General features: G+C 37.9%; 1 protein-coding gene across 14 annotated transcripts in view; it reads left to right on the top strand.

Moving 5' to 3' along the window:
- ANKS1B (ankyrin repeat and sterile alpha motif domain containing 1B) overlaps positions 1-24,813 on the top strand; it is a 1,348,113-nt gene that overhangs the window by 1,249,020 nt on the left and 74,280 nt on the right. For 7 of the 14 annotated variants that reach the window (XM_031941007.1, XM_031941002.1, XM_031941004.1 and 4 more), the window contains 3 exons: positions 7,263-7,337; positions 15,749-15,877; positions 18,327-18,398. In XM_031941007.1, coding sequence (XP_031796867.1) covers positions 7,263-7,337; positions 15,749-15,877; positions 18,327-18,398 — 276 coding nt within the window. The remainder of the gene's footprint in view (positions 1-7,262; positions 7,338-15,748; positions 15,878-18,326; positions 18,399-24,813) is intronic. The other 7 variants (XM_031941006.1, XM_031941009.1, XM_031941012.1 and 4 more) reach the window with 2 other exon arrangements.

Here is a 24,813-nt window from a genome sequence, read left to right on the forward strand (position 1 = left end):
ATATATTTTATTATATCCATGCCTTTATTTTTAGAGGTAAATAGCATAGAGTGATATAATAGATTTGAGTATTAGACTTTGCATCAGAAAGACATCTAAATCCTGCCTCTCACAAATATTAATACCATCACTTTGGGCAAGTTATCTCTTTGAACCTTAGTTTCCTCTCTTGTAAAATGAAGTTGGAATCAATGGATCACTTCCACATCTTTTAAGGCTCCTTCAGAGAAAGGCAATGCACATAGAGCACAATTAAAATCTCCTAATACTCCCATTTTATATGATCAGTTCCTGTGCTGCCATAGAAGCAATGTCCTGATCTAGTGATGGGAGAAATGTGGTCTTCAGTTTCTCAGTAAAGTCAAGAACTTTCACTCACAGGAAAATGGGGCAGGATTACAAGTTTTGACTTCTATGATTCATTATGACCTCATGAATGTAGCCAGCCCTCCTGTCACATTGGAAAAACAAGATGAATGAGAGGTCTTAGGTCCTCATAATGTTGTTTCTGAACTGAGCATCTGTGACTTTCCACTCTTTGATAGTTTTTATCTTGTCTGAGTCTCTGCTCAAGAAGCTATAGAGTTTGAAAGTAAGAGAACGAGGCTGTATCTTTGTAACAATGACCTTTTCTTTGAGCCATTTTACCCAATCTGTGGGTTTTTTAAGTCGTTATCATCCAAGAGATAGAATTTCTTTTCATTTTTCCTTTAACTTGAATTCTGAAACTTAGTCTTTAACGTGAACTGTTGAACCCTATATTGGATTTGGCCAGTGATCTGAAATTAGGACAATGGGAAGATGGAGAGAAAGGAAAGGATGTCTTTTTTTCTGGGTACCATCAAGGCAGAAAACATCTACCTTAATGGTGTCTTACTTAAAGGTTCCATTCATTCATTTTCCTTAGAAACAACGTGGCATATTGGCTAGAAGGATCTGCTAGCTGTCCAACAGCTGGATTTTCTTTTATAACTCTCTAGCTTTTATTACTTATCAGTTAATAGTCATTTATTGTCTACTATATACCAGGAATTGGACTAACTCCTGGGATTACACACACAAAAAAGATAAAATCAGTCCCTGCTCAAAGAGCTCACAATCTAATGAAGGAAACGATATGCAAATGACTGTGTACAAATAGGCTATGTATATACTGGATAAGCTAGAAATAATCAACAGAGGGAAGGCACTAGAATTAAGAGGGATCAGGAAAGGTTTCCTCCTATAAGGGGAAATTTTAGCTGGGACGTGAAAGAGCCAGAAGGGAAGAAAGCATACTCCAATACTAAGCACAGTGCTCAGCCCATCATCTGTGCTTCATAAATGCTTTATGATTTGTTTTTATTCATTGATAGAAAGTAGCTTTGGAGTCTACAAGACTTGAGTTCTCATCCTGCTTCTGGACTGTGTCAGTCCCTCCTTCAGTTCTCTGAAATGCTTAAGTTTCAGAGCAGGTAGAGGTCAGCAGTGCCAAAGAAAATGTCCTCTCCTGGGAGTTCCCTGTATCAATGAAATCACAAGTCCAGTGCCTCTCCCTAATAATAGCTAACATTTATATATTACTTTAAGATGTGCAAAGCTTCAAAGAAAAGGTCAAGTGTAAAGTACAAGTGCCATTAAAATGTCAGCTTTTAACTCTTCCCAAGTCTTTGGAGTGCCTACTGAACTTAAGCGGCTGGTACTATGACTCTGTTCCACAAAGCTTGATCCCAGCTCTTTGCCCTCACTGGCGGCACCTTGAAGAAGAGGCTGTGGACTGTGGGAAAAGAAGCAGGAATGGACGTAGCCACCAGCCATCCCCTAAGCATTGGCAGATGGAGAGACTGTGCCTTGTTCCTCCTTATATCCCCCCCACTCCCTCACAGCATGCCGGGTACCTTGTGGATGCCAGCCTGACTGAAGGGACAGCAGAGATCAAGCAGTTATTCAGCACCCTCTGTCCTCCAGGTCCTGTGCTGAGAGAACAAAAATGAAGGTGAAATTGTGCCTTCCTCCCAACAGCTTAGTTGTAAGGAAGAAACAACCCATGTATGTTCATGTTTATATACACACACATATATCCATAAATAGATAGATAGATAGACAGACAGATAGACAGATAGGTAGAAAGAGAAAGAAAGAAGAAATAAATAGAAGACAATAGACAGAAAGATAGATAGATAGAAAGGATAGATAGATGATCTATCAGATAGAGAGATGATCTATCAGATGGATAATCTGATAGATATATAATCTGTCTGATAATCTGATAGATAGATAATCTATCAGATATTCTATCTGATTGAAAGATAGATGATCTATCTGATAGATATAGATAGATTTGATAGATAATTTATCTCATAGATAGATAGACCTTGCATCTATTTTATTTTTAAATATATGCATATGTGTGTATATGCACATACTTAAACACACATACACACACACACACACACACACACACACACACACACAGTATAAGGCAACCTGGACAGCACCAGCAGCTAGGACAAAAATCCCGTGGAGAAGGTGCTACTCAAAACTGTCTTGAGGGAAGCCAGAGGTTACAAGAGACAAAGTTTGGAAGGAAGCATGTTCAAGTCATCGAGTAAAGCTTATGCAAAAGCCCAGAGAAAGGAGGTGGATTATTTCTAAAAGAACATATGAAAATAAGGGAATGATTTTAACTCTAGAGTCCTAAACCATAATGCCTTTTACTAAAAACTCTTATTTTTCCTTCCCCTACACACACACACACACACACGCACACATACACATGCACACACATTGCTACACATCCGTCCAATTGGGAGGTACTGTATGTGGCCTATGAGTATAGAAACACTTCAACAACCTAAAGAATAAAAATAAAATAAAATAAATTTACCATTGGGAAAACTTTTACTAGAAAAAACCAATTTGCAAACTGAAAAACACTATAGAAATGCAAATTGTTGCTTTTATTAGTATCCAAATTTACTCTTGGTAACTTGAGAGCCTGGCAGTTAAATATGGACTTTTAAAAGTTCTTTATTTATTAGATAGTTTTTTATTTTGAGTTCCAACTTCTCTCCCCCTCTAGCCCTTCCCCCGTTCATTAAGAAGGCAAGCAATATGATACCAATTATACATGTGAAGTCATGAAAAACATAAATATGGACTTTTTAAAATCCTTAGACAAGGCTCTGTATCCCAGTTCAGTCCCTAACTAACTGTGTGACTAAATAACCTCACTTCTCTGAGCTTAATTTCTTTATCTATAAAAGTAACAGTCTAGATTATATGATCTCTAAACTTAAATCTTACTAAAAAATAATAATAAACTAGCTTCTAAAAATGCTTTTAAATTCTAAGTTTCATTCCAGCAGACTATCCAACTAGTTATTTGAAATTATTGAAGCATTGCTGCTTTTGAAATGAACCTAAATCATCACTTTTGCTCTGAATTGCTGCCCTGAAGCCATGATTTACAAAATGGAACCCTACTAAGTGACCTGGAACACTGAATATCATTTCAAAAAGGTTGTCAAAACTGTATCTGAAGGACTGCCGGTTGTTGGATGTTTGGTTGTGTATTTTTGGAGAGTAGTGGTTGTGGTTGTTGTGGTTATTATATTTCTAACATCGTAAAATATTAATATTGCTTACTTACCTGGTGGAATGGTTATTCCAGGTTAGTAAACAGTTTTCCGCTTTATTAGGAAGGGAAAGGGAGAAAAAAGAGTGAAAGGAAGGAAAAGAAAGAGAGGAGAGAGAAAAGGAGAGAGAATGGAAGAAGTATTCATTGCATATGTAAATATAAACAAATATAAATAAAATATACAATACATACAAAATATATAAATATGTACAAAAGAAAAATGAGAGGAGGTTCAAGAAGGAATTTTTAAGAAAGAGACTCAAAGTTAAAAAGTCAACCAAGCATTCAGAAAGGCAGAAGTGAAGAGGCAGAAAAGCATACCAGGTATAGAGGACTCCCTATGCAAAGGCACAGAAATAGAAGCTAGAGCATCAGGGATAAAGAACAGTAGAAAAGTCTATTTGGCTGGATTGTAAATATGAGGACTAGTTTATAATTGACTTGGGAAAGTAGATTGGGACCAAGTTATAAGTAAGGGCTTTAAATGGCAAACAGGAGAGGGATAATAGGGAGTCAGTGAAGTTTATTAAGCAGGAGAATGATGTAAGAAAATCATTTTGATGGCTTTGTGGAAAATAGACTGGAAAGATGGTTGTAGTAGTTGTTTGTCCTTCATTCTCCAAGAGGACCATGACCTCAGGGACATATATAAATTGGATTTGAGGTTCTGGAGCTCTCTGGGTCTAGTGCCACAATATAGATCAGAATGATTGGATATGGCCCCGGATGCAGTGGGAGACCTTGACCTTCTTAAGGTCTTTAAGAGAGACCAATTAGGAGGCTATCAGTAGCCTAAACCAGAATGTTAAACACTGAGTTCCAGGCACATGCAGCCCACAATATTCCCAAGAGTAACCTGGACCAGTAAGATGTTTTTGGAAATATTGTATTAAAATACAAAAAATATAGATAAGATTACATTTTAAAATGAAATCAGTGTGTGGCCTGCAGAGATTCTCATGTATGACTTCATGGCCCATTTCTTTATAAATATAGTTTGATACCACTGATCTGAAGGAGTGGACTAGAGATAAGAAAAAAAAAAAAGAATAGAGATAAGAGGTTGGGTATAAGGTTGGAGAGAAAGAATCAACAGAACTTTGCATCTGGTTAGATAGGAGAGAAAGTAGAAGAAAATTATAGAAAAATTACAGTCAGCATTGTAGAAAGAGTTCCTTATGCTGGTGAAAAGTATTGATATCTCTGTACAGTCTCACATGCTTATATCACTGCTACATTTTATGTGGGTCCATTAATAGCATGATTTTAGGCAGGTGACTTGAATATTCTAGAATTTAGTTTTATCATTGATGAAATTAAGATGTTAGATTAGATTTTTTTTTCTGTAGCCTTTTCCATTTCCAGAGTGCTCTGACTCTATAAAGAAGATACAATTTATATGAAAGAATGAGATTAGGACTTTGCAGAGAAAAGACAAGGCATTGAATTAAAAATATTTCAAAAGAATTTCATTTTCCATTTAAAATGAGAATTTCTGGATAAATAGTCATTTCATCTCAAACAGCAGATGGATATTAGAATTAACAGATACCAGAGGCTTTGTAAGCAACTTACTAGAGAATGGGGGGAAAACAAGAGAAAAACCTCTCCCAGCTAAAGAAAGAACATGAAGTTTAGAAGGAAATAATTGAGAAGGGAAGGTCATTACTACTCAGAAGCTCATCTGGAAAGGCCTTTTGGTTCTTTCACACTGATCTATTCTGCCAATTTCAGAAATATAAGCCTGTTGCTCAGCAAGCCATCCAGATTGCAGACTGAAAAAGATGAGGGAAAATGGGCCACTGACTGAATGCTAGCAGCTATTCTGGAAACAGATGTGATGGCTCTGGCCCTTGCTTTTATTGTGTCTTTATTCTGTGTAGTTTTCACTTAGATGAAGGTTTTGACATTGCTATTTTTGCCAGCTTTCTGGATATTGTGGTTACATTTCTCTCCTCTTATAAAGCCTCTTGTTGCTGTCTGCTCAGGAATGCTGTGAATTATTATGATGCTTAGCGAATTTTTAGTTGCTCGGCAACTATGAAGCCTGTTCTCATCCATGTTCTAGGATTTCAAGGGGTCTTTTTAAAAAAGGACAAAATTGGAAAAGATGCAAGAAAAAGGCCAGATCATTTTTTCAGCCTTCTCTCTGCAATGCGTCATTTGGATTGATTTGATGTGTGATGGCACTCATCTATAGTAAGGTGATGAAGGGATGTCATCAGCTTGCTTTGCTGAAATAAAAATTGAAAGCCAACTATGGTGGAGAGCCTCAGTAGTAAATAATACTAAATAGCATACTAGATTTAGAGTCTAGAAAACCTGGGTTGTAATTGCCCCTCTTATAGTCACCAACTGTGTAATCCTGAGTAAATCCCCTCACTTCTGAGCCTGTTTCCTTATCTATAAAATGATAAGGTATAAATTCATTAATCTCTAAGGTTGTTTCTGGATTCAAATTCATGATCTTATGATCAATAAGGAAGAAAATGAGAATTCTTCCCAATCCTAACTACATCTCCCTCACACATAGACATAGATACTACCTGAACTATTGAGCAGATTTTGAAGCTTCATAGACTACCCTGCTTTTCCTCAAGTTACTCCAGTGGGAAAGTTATACTAGATAGATACATACATATATACATATGCATATATATGTATGTATTGTTTATTTCTATCTTTCCAAAATGGAACAATAACTTATGGGAAAATCTTCCCTTTTTTCTCTTGTAATCAGTCATTGAAGACAAATAAATAAAAAGTTTTGATCTTTATGAAGGTTTCCTGAAAGCTTTAAGGAGGAAGGAAAACAACCTTAAATGGGAACATGGAAGGCTGTGGGAAAGGGAAAGGGGGCATGAAGGAATTACAGTTGCCAGGTTGGAGAGAGAAGTTCCTACTTCTTTAATGGGAAGAGAGAATGATATCCAGAAAGAATGAGCCTTGCCCTTTGCATTGAATTCTTTATACAACATTTTTTTCTGATCTTTGTTAGTTCTATATAGAAATGCTCATGAATTTTAAAAAAAATTGTTTTGTATCCTGCTATTTACTGAAGCTTTTGATCATCTGTTAGAGTTTGCTGATTCTCTGAGGTTTTCTAATTACCTGTGAATAAGACTGAATTTCCTCTTTGCTGATGTCTGTGGCTTTAATTTCTCTCTTGGTATTTCTATAACTATGCCAAATAATAGAAGATTTCAAGAGAGGCCTTCTTGTTTTTACCTGTTTTTATTAAGAAAGTTTCCATTAATTTTTCCATTGCTAATGATAGTGTTTAGATTTTTTGTATCTTTGTATCATAGTAAAGAAACAATCTATCTCTTTTGGCAAATGTGAAAAGCAAGTTTTCTTTTTCAAAAGTTGATGTTAATTTTGTTACCCTCTGGGTAGGATCGTGGTTTTTTTCCTCAGTTTGAAATGTAATCAACTAGTCAAAAACCAATTTCATTAGCAAAGAAAATTACTTTGAAATACATGACTAAAACAAAAAAAATGTAAAAAAACATTTACAAGTTGGATTTTTAATGTTATTCTTTACCATTCTGTTGATTTTCCTTGTATACTCTTTGAGTCCACTTGGGCAGTTGTCGATGTTGAAATATTTTCAAGATAAGATATAGTTTTCTGTTTATATCAGCAGTCGTCTGTCTGTGAAATATGGACGAACCAGAATGCAGGATTTCCATTCTCAGCGATCCATCAGGTTCATAATGTAAGACAATGAACGGTTATGTTCTCTTTCTCAATTTGCACCGTGTAATGTCTTGCCAAGTGTTGTGAGCAGTTACCAACAGGTGCTATGTCCTGAAAGTGCCAGATGGTTTGTAATGTCCCCTGATACCTGAGGTTCTTTGTCTGTGCCTTCATTTATCATGCCTTGTAATTCGTCGGTGTGGAAAAAACATGTCCAGAGTCAGAGTTTATTCAGCTTTTAAAGTCTTCAGTCACAACCCATCCCGTGTCAGTCTTGATCTTTATTCCCGATGTCTACGTTGACTTGCTTTTGCTGGGAAGGTGGAAAAACTATACTAATATATCTAATTGTCCATTTCTTCCCATCTTGTACTATTTCCTTCTTCTCCTACCACCTTTGTGTCTGATATGCCTTAGTGCAGAGGTCTATGCTCTTTGCTTATAGCCAGCCTAATCTTAGTATGATTTGCATGACAACCTGTATGAATTTCATGCAGTTTGTTCAAGAGCAGAAAAATATGCGACAGAGGTGCCAGTTCCTAGCTAAACAGTAATTCTCAACCTTTCTTTTTTAATAGTAGCTTTGACTAACCATCAGAAGGTCACTAAAATTTCTATTCATTTTGTTACAAAATACTTAATATTAGAATATCACCTATTCTTAGTATGGAAAAGTTCCCTTTTATTTGGAAAAAAATAAAATTATTGTCCATTCTTTTCATTTTTAATTTAAAAATATTTTAAATCTTTCTAGTATTTTTCTGCAGAGGATTTTGAAGAATTTGGCTTCCAATAATGCTCTAGTCAATGCCTTCTGTTTGGCAATGGGGAGAAAGGACTGATGGATCCTTATGAGCCAAGAAGGCATTGACTCCAACTCTGTTAAAAGTTGTTGGACTGTTGTCCAAATATCAGCCTGGCCAAATTCAGAAGGATCATCACTAGGAGTTTTGATGTCCACAATACCACTGGCTCTAGTCAGAAGATCCAGGTTCAAATATTGCCCTTGTCACATACCACTTTTTGACTTTGGGCAAGTTGCCTTCTGGGCCCGTTTCCTCATCAGTTAAAAAAAATTAGGCAAACCAAATGGCTTCCATATTTCTTTTTTTCTATAATACTATGGATTTTTTTCTGGCTATGGCAGCTCATAAAATTTACTAAGGCATGGATCGCCAATGATGAGCATCCATAAATGAGTTTCTGAACCCAATGAGATGATTGGTCTTTGAAGTATGGAATGAGTAGATTTGCTATCTAGGGGGAGCAAACTCCCTTGGATAACCTCAGTATACTGGTTGAGAATCACTAATTTGATTTGCATTTAATTAGCAAGGGAGGCCCTCTCTCAGTGTACTCTATTGAAAAGACACTGGGTTTTTTCAGTGCATGTTTTGGTTTTGTTTTTAATGGGAAAGGTACTGGCTTGTGGGATCTGTAATGTCCTTGTACCTAGCATATGATCATTGCCTGGTCTTGCTATATAACCGAGAGAATGGTGTCTGTATATTTACTTCAGGAGTCCCTCCAAAATTTAAATGAACTATGGGAAGCTTTTAAGTTTTCCAAGTCATCCTCTCCTTTTATTAGCCTTACAAGTCTGACTCATATTAAGGGTTTTGCTACATTCCACTCCACAAGTATTTATTAAAGATCTGAGGATACAAAGATAAGGATATAAAAAGGAAAAGAAAAAAAGCAATTCCTGTCCTCAAAATCTTTCCTTTTGCTTGGGATGGGGGAATGACAGTATATACATAGACATAAACAAAGTAATGTGGACGAGAAAAGTGTTAACTAGGGAGTGTCATGAAGCACAGAGCTCTGGTCTTGGAGTCAAAAAAACTTGACATCCAGACATTTAATAACTGTGACATGGGGGCAAGTCACTTAATGACTCTGTGCCTCAGTTTTCTTATCTAAAAAATGAGAGAATTGGACTCAATAAATTCTTAAGTCCCTTTCAGTGATAACTCTCTGGCCCAAAAAAATGCCAAATGATATTCTTTTTGGCCATAAGAGCCTTCATTTTGAGGCATTTGTAGGATATATTTTCTTCATATTTACACTGCATATATGAGAATCATCTAAGTAAATCTGCAGCTCCAGACAGAGCATTCTTTGAAGCCCTAAGGGATCCCAAAAATAAATACCATCATGTATATCTCACGTACATATATAGTTTGATCAACAACCCAGATTTATTAGAAATATTGAAAGCAAAATCCTTAAAATTGCAGCTCCCATGAAAATGTTCTAATAGGATTAGGTTCTGTTGCCTATTCTACAATGATCATGTAATAAATAGCTAAAGGTCCAGTGAGAGACAAGGAGTAGGTGGGAAGAAAGATTGAAAAGCTCCCACAGAAACAAAAATCAATTAAATCCCGATGAAAGAAGGGTGTTGATAAGGCTTTAGTGATTCCATGCTTTCCTTTTTCATTAAGGAAACTTAATATATAATTATGGTTTTTAATTACTTGCAGCCATCATTATGTAACTTTTAACTGAGAATATAAAGCTTAAAGTATACAAAATGTTCCCCCAATTCAATTTCCCTTTGCATTTAGAACAAGATTTTTTACATAAAAATTTAAATGATAATTTGGCTTTTTTTGATACAGAGAGATGGAGAGAACTCATTCCTTAATTTATTTTAGATTCTGCAACACAGGGTAATGAAAATGGTCCAGTTAATCCCCTTTTTAAAATAATGAATGTTTTTTAAACTACCTTTCATAGGTATAGACATGGAGGCATAATTGTGCAGGAGAAATATCACTCTATTTGAAGTTCAGATCTTGGCTTTTGCTTTCCTCATCTATAAAATGAGGGGGTTGGACTATACACGCATGGCTGTGATTCCTTCCCACAAAGAACCAGACTGCATTTCCGCCTCCTTGAAAGTCACATCCCTGTGGTCCTGGCAGCCCTAGCACAATCCTACTGGGCTTTTACATTTACCCACAGCAGGTATAAAGAAGCTGAGGATTGGGTTATATAATGCAAGGGTAGTCACAGCTATCACATTCTTTTATCTCTGACAGTTGGTACAATAAGAAGAACACTCTGAATACTTGTTGAGCTGTATGGCTTATGTTAAATCTTGCTATTATTTTAGGATGCTGCCATTTTTCATTCCATTTAGGGCCTTGTTAAGCCGAAGTTTTCCTTTTTTGACTGATGATTTCCTTCAATTATGTGTAAATGACCTTGGAAAAATAGCTCCAGTGCTCTGTATAAAAACAAGGAGAAAGAGAACTTTTCTAACTATATAATGTAAGAGAAAACCATCACTTAGGATAGAAAGCTGACCTCCGAGATAGGTTTCAAATCCAAGGTCTTACTGACAATGTCTGTGTGACCATGGACAAATCACCTAACCCTGATTACTTCACCATAAAAAGAAAGCATTATCTTATTAGGAATCCCTTAGATTAAATGAGTTACTGTTTAAAAAGCACTTAGCACAGTGCCTGGACCATTGTAGGTATTTAATAAATGGTTATTCCCTTCTTTTCTTTCTCCATCTCTAAAGAAATAGATCTGGATGTTTTAAATGGCATTCAGGGATGTCTTAGAACATTTTGACTTAGAAAACCACAAACTCACATTGTCAGTGCTATATTGAAAGGCAGCTAGGTGTCTCAGTAGATAGATCACTGGGCCTGGAATCAGTAAGAACAGTCCAAATTTGGACCGACACTTTCCGGCTGTGTGGAATTCTCTGGAGAAAGAAATGGCAAAAATCACTCCCATATCTTTGCCAAGAAAACCCCATGTTGAATAATGAAAAGTCAGACTATACAACATACTACATTGCATTTTTATTTCTTTTGTTAAATATTTCCAAGTTGCATAATGACATGATTGTAGCCATACTTGGCAGTTTTGCAGGTGGCTTATGGCTGTGGGAATTTGATATCTCTAACCCTATAACACATGCCCTATTTTCCTACATTGCTGTTGCCCCATTAAGACAGATGGAAGCAGATAATCTGACTAGTACAAGCCCTTTTAAGTTCATGGTGTCTGATGAAAACTTTTAATCACCATTATTCAACAAATAGTTATGATTAAGAGCCAGCTACTGTGTCTAAAGTGCTAGATATTCAAAATCACAGGAGAAACAACTACCTACTCTCAGAAGCTCACATTCTACCATTATGTGAAATTAGCAAAAGAGACCTTCTAATGTTGCAGAAGTCTATAAATTATTCAGTCCTTTAAGCAAGAGTAGGGTAGTAAATACATACCTGATGACAACTACGTAATTTTAAAATAAATATTTAACTAAGTTTAAATAAATAAGGTTGTCCTTAGCTATATCTCTATGAAAGGTAGTTGTGACTTATAAACATACTAATATAAGTTTAAGTTGTGCTAATACTTTAGGAACAAAAATGAGATTTTCTGAACTTAATTTTGCTTTTGCTTTTCATTAACACTTTTTCCCCCAAAGGCAGAGCTTAACAAAATGTGTAAGGAAGGACTTTTTTTTCTTTTATGGTTTTCAAAACTCCATAGGGTGTGTTGCTGTAATTCTCTGCACACCTGTTGTTGGTCAGAGATTCACCAAAGTCAGATTTCTATGTTAGTGTCTCCTCACCCACTCCTGAGAGTCACTTTTTTTTAGGCTTTGGGGACTCTGGATGAAACTGTGAACTTGCACTTCTGGGATAGACCATTCTTTTCTCCTTAAGTCTAACTATAGGGTAGTAATGGTCCTCTCAGACTTAAATGTAAAATACATAAAGTGCTTCAACTGGATCCAGTGGTTGGATCTCAAACATGTATAGTAAATTAATAAGAAAAAGAGAATACACAACAGAAAGAGGCTTCTGGATGTTCTTAGAGGTAGGGTCATTAAGGAAAAAAAAGTTGATGAATTTCTAGGAAGGAAACAAATTTCTCTTCTATGAATTCTATCTTAAGCAACCCCATTTTCTTTTCCTTTTTACTCAGTTGAATACATACTTCTGAAAATAGCGCTGTCTGACAAAACTTAAGTTTCTATTTCCAGAAATGCAGATTCAGACCCTGTGGAGAAATTTTTAAACCTCTGGGCTGGAGCAGTTTCAGGAACACAAAGAAATGTGTTCTTTTTCCTCCTTCCCTGTTTACTCTCCTCTTTTTCTTCCTTGCCACTTGCCATCACAGATAAAGATCACAAAACACCTTTCTCCTTCTGGGATGGTGGAAAATGTGCTGAATTTTGCAGCAATAAGTCTGAGTTTCAATCCCGGTTCTGCCATTTTACTGTCCTTATAATTTTGAATAAGTCTCTTCACTTCTGAGATGCCAATCTCCTTGTCTGTACAAAGAAATGATTATATTAGTCCCTCCCAGTTCTCATCATTAGGATCCTGTGATCTTCATGTTTATCATAAAGGTCATAGGTGGTGTCCTCCCTGATTTAAACCCAGAATTAGGAATTGTGGGGGGGGGGGAGGATTTTTGCTATTCCACCAAAAGTGCCAGTGGGCCACTGGTTTCTCCAAATACCCATCTGCCAGATTAGGTGGTACCATGAGAATGTACCTAGAAAATAATGCTTGCTAGACCCTACCTTGCTCCTCTTCGTGTTCATGATGTCCGTCTTCATTTGGAACCATGTTTGGCTGCAATTGTTTTATGTCGGGGATTCCCTTTGACTCCCCTGGAAGTGCCTGGGCTAACTAAAAACTTGACGCCGTGGGATTGCATCTTTTTTGCATGTTTAATATACTAACCTGCCCAAATCCCCTGTAATTCCTGCCAACATCCCAACCCTGGCCCCTGCTATGTCAGACTGGGTTTGTGCAAGGGAAAGAATTCTCCCTGGCTTTCCTAATAAAACTGAGATCCAAAGCAGGTGCTTGGTTTGAGGAAAATGCATCGACAGAGTCTGGGGGCTGCTCTTTGGCCTTGTAACTGAATTCCCCAGATCTCCCTCCTGTATCGTTCGACAGAGTGGTGTGCAAACTTATGTTGTTTTGTGGCAGTGTTGTATTATCTTTGTAGTATCGTATTATATTTGTGGGTCACATTGGGGTTGTGGGGAGGATTTGGGAGAGGGGTGGTGATTGGCCATTTTGGGAAATCCTGGGTTTTCAAATCATTAGTGCCACGTTCTAAGAGCTCTCACCATTCAAAGGTCATCTGTTTTCTGTCTAGCAAGATTTGGTTAGTGCTTTCAAATCTATTCAGTTTCAGGGATAATTACTTCCAACCACTTGCTTCTCATCTTTGGTTTCCCAAAGTGATAATGATCTATGAGCACCACAGGAGAGGGAAATACCACGGTGATCTGGTGTTCTAATTCATTAATGCTTTTCCAAACAAAAGTCTCACATCAAATAATAAATAAAAAGGAATGGACAGATAAGTGGATAGAGTGCCAGACCTGGAGCCAGGAAGACACATACTGGCTGTATGACCCTGAGCAAGTCACTTAGTCCTGATTGCTTTTAGAAAAATAAAGGAAGATATCAGAAATGAGTCAGAAAATATAGTCCCTAAAGGAATAACATCAGGAAGAAAGTCTTCAAGATTTTGGCAGATAGAAAGTAGGAGACCAGAGCAGAAATGAAAGAAGGGGCATGAGATAATAGAAAGTGAGAGAGAAGACAAAAACTAGTACTCTGATACAAGGGAAAGCTTTCAGGGGGTAGCCAAGAGTCACTTAACTAGGATTATTTTTGACGTGGGCAGAACTTTTCCAAATAAATAACGGCCCTTTATTCTAGACCTGTTCGGAGATCCTTCCCATTTGGCAAAGGACATCCCTTCTTCAGGGATTTCAGGATGAGCTGGGGTTTTCCAGAAGCAGAGACCATGTCTTTACCTGGCCCCTAGCCACCGCTGGCAATGCCCTGGGGGAGAATTTAAGTAATTTAGCAGTAGCCTATTCTGACTCCCACATCATGGTGATGGTGCCAGAGAACCCTTTAAGACAAACATAGAAGGGTTCCTTCTACTCCCTCATGGGCACTGTGCCAGCCATCGTGGAGAGAGATACAAAGACAAATTGGGCATTCTTCCTAAAGGAGGCTACTCTGTTCCTACATGAAAACAAAGCCTCCAGGAGAGAGTCATTTGTCCCCAAATACAAATTTATAAGTGGAAATAAAGGCTGTTTTTATTCCCTGCCAAAAGTTTATACTGAAGGACCATTTTGTTTTTCTAATTTGCCCCACTCCAGTTGATCCTTCATCAAAGCTTTATTTCATTTATGAATTTTAGAGGTTTGTTCTCTCATTGACTTCCCAAAAGACTTTTGGCGTCCAGCCTTTAGAGAATTAGGGTTTTTTTTCCTATTATTTGGGGGAAGGAAGAAATTGGATTCTAGAAGCTAACCCACCTCCAGTCGTATTTAAGAAGCCACCATTTCTCAGTCTTGCTCCAAAGAGCTAGTCTTAGATATGCTCATCTGAGCAGAAATTTTTAAAAAATAGATAAATAAAAGACAAAACAGGCAGTCTCTCTAGCAGGGAAGAATGTACAATTATCTGCTATTGCTGCCCACCCACAGAGACACATTCAAGAAGAAACACCCACATGGGCCTTTGAATTTGCAGATTATTTCATTGGTCAATTATGGTAACAGGTAAATGCCCCAAAAAGGCTGGCGATGCAATGGTGGAATGCACGTGTGCTGGGGGGCGGACAGAAGGGAGGGGGCGGCTAAACAAGAGCCAGCCATACGCTTGTAACTGCCAATTCAATTTCTCACACGCAGGTATATGTTTAAGTGGGCCAGACATGACCTTTGACATTTTAAATGTTATTTGTGCTTTAAGGTCTTCTAAGGGGAAGCAATTTTGCCAATCAAGAGAGCAGCAAAAAGGTTATGACTTTAATGGAGTTGGATTCCGAGGTGGGATGTTAGCTGTCACCCTTTCGTGTCACTTCTCTTTTAAAATTTGTTTAGTTACTTGATTTAAGCAGCACCTTGCCTCCAGAAATGTCAAATGATTGGCAGTCAGTATCAAACGAGGGGCTTAACAATTATGGAGCATAAGCATCCTGGATGTAAACACATTGTGAAATAAATTTTACGATATATTCGACTAGAAAACGTTTTCCAACACTAATTTTTTTTCTGTTGCTAGACTTAGTTGATCATCTCTGTATGTCTTCATTTTCTGTTTAAATGTTTTAGTTTCTTAATGACTTAACTGACCAGATTTTGAAATTTTATTTCAAAGCTTTCCATTTTATATTCTAAAGCTAGAGCAATTCACACACCATTTGCACCTCCAAGCTAATGAAACATTGGGAACGTGGAATGTTAGTCATAGAGATGCAGCAGTTTGCAAGCTAGAATTTGTTTGCCTCCACATCCACCACAGCATGTGTGTGTATAGTGCATGGACAGACAGAGCTGAAACCCTAGTCAGGGAAGAAGCCTGCTGCTTACATTACCTTGAGAATAAATGTGATTTTCAGACAGGAGACTGGGGAGAGCCCTCCATCACCCTGAGGCCACCTAACGAAGCCACGGCATCAACACCTGTCCAGTACTGGCAGCATCACCCGGAGAAACTCATCTTCCAGTCGTGTGATTACAAAGCTTTTGTAAGTCATGCTATCTCCGTATTTAAGTCACCAGGTAGAGGCAGAACGTACACTGCATGTTCCTGGGGAAAGACTGGGACTGAGTTTTATTTATTTATTTTGATCTGAGGTCTAACGATGCTTATCTTCAAAATCTTCCCTTCACTTACTTTCCAGCTGCCTTCTCTTTCTCCCAACATTTATTATTTTCTTCTATTCTTCCTTTTTCTGTCTTTTACTTTTCCTCTTCTTTCTTTTCTCTATCTCTCTGTCTCTGTGTGCCTATCTCTCTGTCTTTATCTCTCTCTCTCTCTCTCTCTCTCTCTCTCTCTCTCTCTCTCTTTCCTTCCCTCCCTCCTTGTCTCCCTGTATCTCTCATATACCTTTCTCCACTCTTTCTTCTCCTTTCCTTCTTCCTTCCTCCCTCCCTTCTTAGAAGAGTTTTTTTTTTAAGAAAATAATTGCCATGCTAAGATTGAATATTTAAAGCATTTAATCACCAAAGTCCGTGGTATTTCTTTGCCTCCCCACTCTGAGGTCTTAAAATAAAAGTTCTTAAAGTGCCACCTTCTGAGGATTAGGCAAGATGGAGGGGGGGGGGAAGGAATGCAGTCCCAATTAGTGAAACTAATGAATCCCATGGAGTGACTGCATTTCTTCACATTTATACTGTTCAAAATTGTTATTATGTAAGTTACAGTCATTGGTTCCAGCTTAATGGAAATATGGTGTGTTGATTATGCAACCACTTCAGGAGGGATTCATTTTTGGCCCTAATCAGAACCAACATATGTCATCTCTCCCCAAATCCATCATTTACCTTAAAATTGGGGGGCTATAAGTCTCAAAACATACTTTCCTCATTCTGATTATTATTGCTGTTATTATTATTTTGAGGGAGTTTGGGGAATTAGTTATATTCAGCAGATTATGAGTCACATATACAGGTAAATTTTCAAAAGAGATGGCAGGCATTTTGGCATCTGCTGGTTTCCATGACTACAGTACAAGTTGTAGCTGAACCCTCTGCAGCTTGCCTCCCTGGCTCAATTAGGAAAAACTTTCCACTTAACCTAAAGGATAAAGGTTTGTCTTGGCCAGCTCTCCCTTAATTCCATTTGGATTCAAATGCCTCCTCATGGCTATTCAGGCTTCTTAAACTAATTCCTCCCTTACAATGCATGATCCCAGATAAAGGTAAAGCTATCTTGAACCTCTGGGATGATTCCAGTGGCATGTCTCCTGGAGACACTTCCACTGACATAGTCCAATGCTATCATTAGTACCCTTTTTAGCAGAACCCAGATTCAAATCCCTCTTCAGATGTTCACTTGAGCTTCCATTGCTTTATCCATAAAACTCTGAGATACCTTCCCACTCCAAAGCAATGATTTTATGGATTGGGAGGGCCAAATGAGTCTGTGATTAAGATGAATTTGCTCTATTCTATTGTTTTTGATGGGATGTAGTCCAGTGGAGAGTGCTGAAATTGGAAATGGTGATCCGGGCTCTTGGGCACACCTGTGCCTCAGTTTCCAGTTAAGGAAAATGAACAAGTTAGACCAGTTGAACTCTAAGGCCTCTTCCAGCTGCAAATCTGTAACCCAGTAGCCCCATGAATGTGAACTGATTTGGACATGATAACACAAGCAATGAGAACTGGAGAAAAGATTTGAAGCTAGGCCCTCTGATCTCAGAGTTAGAATTCTTTCTAGATACAATCCTCTAAAAGTAATTGATCATTCCTAGTATTTTTCCCCTTCCTGCCTCATTCATTGTGTACAGTGTCAAAGTTTCTAGAAGAGGAATTAGGTTTAACACCCTCCATTTGGTTCTTTCTCCCCGGAAGCTCTGGGAAGCCCAATTTCCTCATCCTCACCCCCATTCAGGTGGGTGAGCTGCAGTATATGCAGCTGTGAATGAAAAGGGCTTTCATCCTCCCCAAAGAATGGTCTCTGCCTAATATAATTACCTAGGCAACTGAATCACCCAAATGGGATGAACATTCCTTGGTTTCTCAGCTGCTGGGTACAGACAGCCCTACAATTACAGGGAGAACGCTGAGATAATTTATTTTTGCAGACATTGCTGCGTCAGAAAAAGAGAGTTGGGGGACACATTTTAGATGCCCCATTTTGTAGTTCAATGTAGTTTTTGGTAGATGATACCAAGTGAATACTGTAGTTTTGTTTCAGTTTGTTTTTGGGGGGGGAGAGGACAAGTATCAGGCCAGAGAACCACTAAGAAAATGTCTTTTTTTCTTGGAACCCCAACTTCCCACTCTGATTATTTCTTTCAAAAGGACTTTCCGGGGGGGGCACACTCATCTCTTTGTGTCAATTCTGATACTACCTATCTGATTTTAGCTATATTGCAATCTCCCCTGAACATAATAGGTGCTCACTTAAAATGCTTTTTCAGTTGGTTGCCTTTAATACTATTAATCAGTGGACTTTTTGTTTTCTTTCAGTATTTAGGTTCTATGCTGATTAAAGAACTTCGAGGGACAGAATCAACACAAGATGCATGTGCCAAAATGAGGGTAAGTCACCATCCTTTCCTGTAGAGAAGCCAGAATATTAAATGCTTGTGCAGAAAGTTAAAACTTCTGAAATTGGAGTTACATAACTCTTTCAAAGTGCTAAAATTGCACTGGCCACTTGGGGCCATCCATGCCTAATGAAGTCTTTCTAATGTTGATCTGAGAGCTTCTTTGCATTTGTTCCTAGACTAAAAACTTCTTAAGGGGAAGGTCTGCCCATTTATGGTACAAAGGGAAGAGCATTGAGATTTAGACTCAAAGGACCCGAGTTCAAATTCCCAAATCTTCAATTTACTACTTTTGTGACCTTAAACAAATCATTTTTCTCCTTTGAGCCTCAATTTCCTTCTCTATAAAATGAGGCCTCTATGGTTCCTTCCAACATTGACTTCAGGTCTATGATATTAGATTATATGTTACAAGGCCAGTTTAATGCACAACTGGTTCTGAAATCAGAAGAGACAAGTTCAAATTTTCCCTCTGATATTTGCTGCCTTTGTGATTTTGAATAAGTCAACTTAACCTCAAATGGACTCAGTTTTTTCATTTGAAAAATGAGGGGGGTGAATTCCAGCTCTAAATTTATGAAATTATGAATGTACCCATTTTAATAAACCCTTGGTTTGGTTTTTCCACAAGTTCCAATTTTGAATAAATTATATGTATATAAACAAGCTTCATGAATCTGATTTACATCTAGAAGGGATCAAAGGCCATCTAAACCAACCCCCTAATTTTACATATAAAGAAAAATTGCCCAAAATCACAGAGATAATAAGTGACAGATTTGGGAATTTGAACCCAGGTCCTTTGACTCTCAGTTCCAACGCTCTTCCCTTTGCCTCTTAAATACCTTCTCTTTATGTATGATATGATGGATTTACTATTGTATTTCTTCTATAGCAGAAAGATCAAGGGAACCTACATCAGAGAGATGCCCTGTTGTGGGCTCAACTGTATTTTGGCTTTCTTAATAGAAGAACTTTCCCACCGGGAGAATTATAGGTCAAAATATCCATAAATATATACTTTTAACCTGCTGCTGTGACTTTGATGGAAATAGCCTTGAGCCTGAGCTTCTCAATGACTATGATCTAATCTTAGCTGGATGACTTAGAGCAGGTCATTGGGCCTTTTCTCTCCAAAATGTGGAGCTTATAGGAGATGATGCCCAAGAACTCTCCCAGTCCTAACTTTGGATTTACACATCCTTTGTATGGCTTATTTCCCCCAAGTCAAATATGAGCTCCTTAAAGCTAGGAACCAGGTTCTTATTTGTCTCCATACGCATGTGGTGGATGCTTAAGAAATATTGCCTAGGTTTCATTAAATTGAATTCTGTGATTCTAAATGTACAGCTAGGTAGAGTGGAGAGATAACCGGGCTGGGTTCAAATTGCTTTCGACACTAACTATAAAACCCTGGATAAGTCAAAACTTTTCAGTGCTCCCATGCAATGCTCTTCTCAAAAGAGAGATAGAGTTCAATGGTGGCAAGTTCATATTCATATTCAGAAAAATGGGCCAGTAATACTTACAGAAGGATCTCTACCAACTGCAGGTTGACAGTTTTAAAATGTAGTATTAGCCATGTTTTATCATATTTTTATTTATTCTGTTAAGTATTTTCCTCTCTGGGTCATTTTAGGCAAGTCACTAAATCATGACATGAGGGCATTTAGATGGTGCTATAGTGGATGGAGCACCAGGCCTAAATTAGGGAGTCTTGTGGAGACCGAGTTAGCACCCTGGATACTTTAGAGTCAGGATAAGCAAAAGTCCTTGGTCTTTATTCTTGGTCTTTAGGGGTAGAAGTGAACAGGATTGACGCAGGATTTCCACAACCTCCTTCTTCCTCGTCTACTGCCAAAGTGGCCCTGGCTTGTCTTACTCCACCCCCTAATCCTTCCCACAATTCTCTGTATACACCAAAAGATAGAGCCAGCACAGAATAGTGGGAAGGGCCATTTTCTAAGCATATGCTAATAGAGTATTGTCTAATAAGTAATTAGCCTTAAGTGCTCAGTTATCTGACCTCAGTGTATCAACTCAGAGTTTTAGCCCTTTACAGAGTCTCATCTTCCTAAATTCAAATGCGACCCCAGACACTCACTGGGCCATTTCACCCTGTTTGTCTCAGTTTCCTCATCTATAAAATGAACTGGAGAAGAAAATGGCAATCTACTCCAGTATCTTTGCCAAGAAAACCCCAAATGGAGTCATAAAGAGTCAAATACAGCTGAAAATGACTACATAAAAATTATATTTTTTCTGGTTTGACAATATTCAAGAATGTTTGGAACCCCCGAGTGTTGTGGATAGAATTCTGGATTTGGAATCTTTATGACCTGGATTGAATCCTGCCTTAGCCACTTACTTACCTGTTGTGTCACTCTGGACCTCAGTTTTCTCATCTTTAATTTGAAAGAGTTGGGCTTGATGGATCCATTTTAATTTTAAATAGAGCATTTATCTTAAGTGCTTACTATGTGCCAGTCACTGCATTTAAGCTCTCAGGATACAAATATAAGCAATAAGACAGACCCTGCCCTGAAGGAACTTACATTCTAAAGAAAACAAGCCAAAAAAGGAAGGTTTAAAAGGGGGGAGGAATAGGGATGAGGAAGAGAAAGAACCTGCATGAGATTTTTAGAAGTCTAAAGAGGCAGAAGCAGAAATGACCTGAAAACTTACTAAAAATAAAGGTTATTGAGAAACTCACCAGTCAGAGCAGAGATGAAGGAGAGGGATGTATCTTTCAGGGCGAGAGGACCATTGAGTTGGGAGCTTTCAATCCATAAACCTATAAACAAATGAGGAAATGTCTGTACAGTGCTTTGCTGACCTTAAATCACTATATAAATGTTGACTATTCTTATTATCACTGAAAGAGCAGCTTCTGATCTGCATTGCTAAGAGTTTCTTCACTTGAGTTCCCTGTGCCAATGAAATCATAGATTCCCAACCAAAAAATCCAGAGGTATAGCAAAATATATGTACATATAGCAAAACCAAATGCCATGACTAATTGATAATATTCATATGGAAATGAGAAACTGTCAGAATTCACAAAAATTCTGACCTCCATGCTTTGGGTTTTTCGGTCCTTAAAGCTTACTGATAATTTACATACTGGCCCATGAAAACTTAACATCTCTATTCAATATGCATAACTAAATTAGCTGGCTGCAATCAGATTTGGGGGATCATCATAATTATTCTAAGAATTCACCGTGCACATTGTGTTTAAAAGACACCAAATCTGTGATTCCGATTTCAATTAATTTTTTGGAGTTGAATGCTTCTGAAATCTCTTTCTGATAACAGGAAAAAAGAGATTTTAATGATCTCCATGGAGTAAAATATGGTTAAATACTATTCTGATGCTGAAATGGAGAGCTTGGGAGCTGCAGCCTGTTTAAAAGGCATTTTTCTGCTCCAGCATGAATTTACTGGTATGCAGCCCTTCACTTTTGTTATAAGTTGCTTGCATGAAAATAGGGGATTATTTATTGCTTCTTTGACTATTGGCAACTTTTAATTCCACACCTGATTAAACAGGCCTTTCTCACTCACTCATTTTCAGCTTCACCAGATGCAAAAGCTGTGATTTCAATCAATTTGAGAAGGGTTTATTAAGTCGCTACTCAATGCCAACGACTGGGGATAGAAAGACAGATGCACAAGAATAAAACAGCCCTGCCCACAAGGGGCTTACATTCTTCAGGAGGAAAATACATTTATGAGCTGAGCTTGTGATTTTATTTGTAGAAGGAATACTTAAGTAAGGAAATTCTTCTACTATTACCAAGTGGCACATGGTAGCAATTTCCATAGGGCTATCTAGAGAACTTCAAGATTAGGTGACTTACCCAGAGCCATAAAACAGTACATATGAGTGATTAGATTTCAAACTGAGTTTTCCTGACTTTGCAGCTAACTCTCTAACCACTATCCCACACTGCCTCTCAAAACATAAGCAAGCAACCAAGAAGCATTTTTTAAGCATCTGTTCTGTGACAAGTACTATGGGTTCAAATACAAAACATGAAACAGTCCTTCCTATTAAGGAGATTATCAATATAGAATAAGTAAGTGTCAAATATATGTGAATACAGATTTACAGATGAAGAAATTGAGGTGACTTACCCGAATCAAATACAAATTAATTTCAGGAGGAGGGTAGAGCACTCATTAGTCCTGGAGAAATGGGAAACACCTATGGGAAGTGACACCTTAGTTAAGCCTTGAAGTGAGCAAGGAGAATATTCCAGTCATGGAGATGGCCAACAGCAATCAAGTCAATGCATCTGGATCATTAGAGTAAATGAAGGGGTATAATATGCATTCAGTTTAGGAAGCTCATTTGGAGCCAGATTATGGCAGATTATTAAATGCCAAAATGAGGGGACGGTATTTTAAACTATTAATACTAATCCCTAGTGAATTTTCTTAATGCCAGGGCATGTTGCTTGGGTAGAGAATGAAGTGGAAAAGGAATAGTATAGACCTCTATGACTAAAACTGACCCACAAACTAGAATTGGTCACTGGGAAGACTCCCTCCTCCCTTCCCTCTGTCCACATAGGGTATCATACCCTTACCTACAGATGCTTTTTAAAAGCATTTCTTTTTCCTCTTTTGCATCTCTGAATCCTCCCAAGATATCTTGGGACTTACCAACTAGATTTCTTCCTTAAGGACCAAACCAAAATCAATCTCATTGGCCACAAATAGGTCCTAGGGCAAGCCCCATTTGGTCATTGTTTGGGTTCTGACTGGCTCTGATTGGATGTAAATAGCAATCATTTCTGCTTTGGCCAGAAACTTTGAGTCTTCCCCTCCCAGATTCATTCATTTAGATTTTTTTTTTTGGGGGGGGGGGGGTTCTTTGCTACAATTGCTATATAGCCTTAGTCACTGAATGGGTAAGAAGGTGAAGGTGTTCTTGAAATAGAGATCTTTGGTTGGAGTGTCATGAATTATACACAAAAAGGAATAATGTGAAGAATAAGGACCAGATTTGTGGTCTAAGCAACTCCCAGGTGAGAAAACTCTATTAGCAATGCAGCTCGGTACTCTCCCCGAAGTTTATCAGCTTGGAAAGCTGCCTGGGGCCATTGAACGCTTCAGTGCCCAGAGTCCCATAATCAGCATGTATCAGAGGTAAGACCTGACCTTGGGGCTTTCACAATCCAAGTCTACTTCTCTATCCACTACACCATGATACTCTTCAAGGTAGGCTGGCGGTCCCTTGTAGAGGATCTAATCAAGAGTTTGGAAACACATCAGAAGATTTAAATGCACTAAAAACTCAGGAGGAGCCAATGTTTGAGATGAGACAGATAATTTGATTTAAGAAGCACAACAGTCCTGCTGTCCATTACCCTAGTCAGATCACACATGGAGTGTTGGGTCCAGATCTGGGCTCTACCTTTTATAAAGGATGTAACCAAGATAGGAGCACCCAGAGGAGGACATCCAAGCTAGGGGAGGACCTTGAGACCATATCACAGGAGGAGCAACTGAAGGAACTAAGAAGAGAAGACTCAGAGAGACATAATAGCTGTTTTCAAGGGTTTAGAAAAGGGATTTGACAGTCTACCAGGCCCTAGAAGTCAGAACTGGGAATAAATAATAGGTCAAAATTGAAAATATATACATTTATGTCTCACAATGAAAACCTTTCCAACAATTAAATCAGCCTTGAAGTGGTTTGGGTAGCCTAATAATTAGAATCCACACACACTTTTTGGAGGTCTTCAAGCAAACATTAAATGCCCACTTTCTTGACTTCTGAAATATAACAGAATCCGATAGAGATTCACAGTTTCACATGTAGTCCTCGGAGAATTTTAGAATTATTCAGACCAAGTCAAATTTCAATTCTGGAGAACAACAACAACAAAAAAAAAAGTCATTATGTGAAACTGGGGATCTTCCCTCTATAGAGGAAGGTTTTGATCTATTTCAAATCTAACACAATAGTTCCAGAGCTACCCTGATATCTATTGTCCCTTGTGAATAAAAAATGTAATTTCAAAGATGAATCACAGCAATAATCCACAAGAATCCTTATAATGACAAATGCTTATGGGATCATCTACTTCAAGCTGGAAAGGTTGGAGAGGGCAGTGAGAGGTTAAGGGAATTGTCTGGATTTTCTATTTTAAGATATGTGAGTTAATTTCAGGTATCCATCAAAAAGATTGGGAAATTAGCTAAAATAAACATCTTGGAAATTCAGGAAAATCCAGTGATTTGCCCAAAGATTATGGGGTTAGATTTAAATCTAATTTGGGTAAGCTTTCTTTGATATTCTGAAATATTACAAAAGTTTGCTTATCCAAGTATTTCAAACGATGAACTGTTTCTTCTCGGAAGAATCAAGAAATGACTTTTCTTTATACTCAGAA

Source organism: Sarcophilus harrisii, chromosome 5 (assembly GCF_902635505.1).
Source record: "Sarcophilus harrisii chromosome 5, mSarHar1.11, whole genome shotgun sequence".
NCBI lineage: Eukaryota > Metazoa > Chordata > Mammalia > Dasyuromorphia > Dasyuridae > Sarcophilus > Sarcophilus harrisii.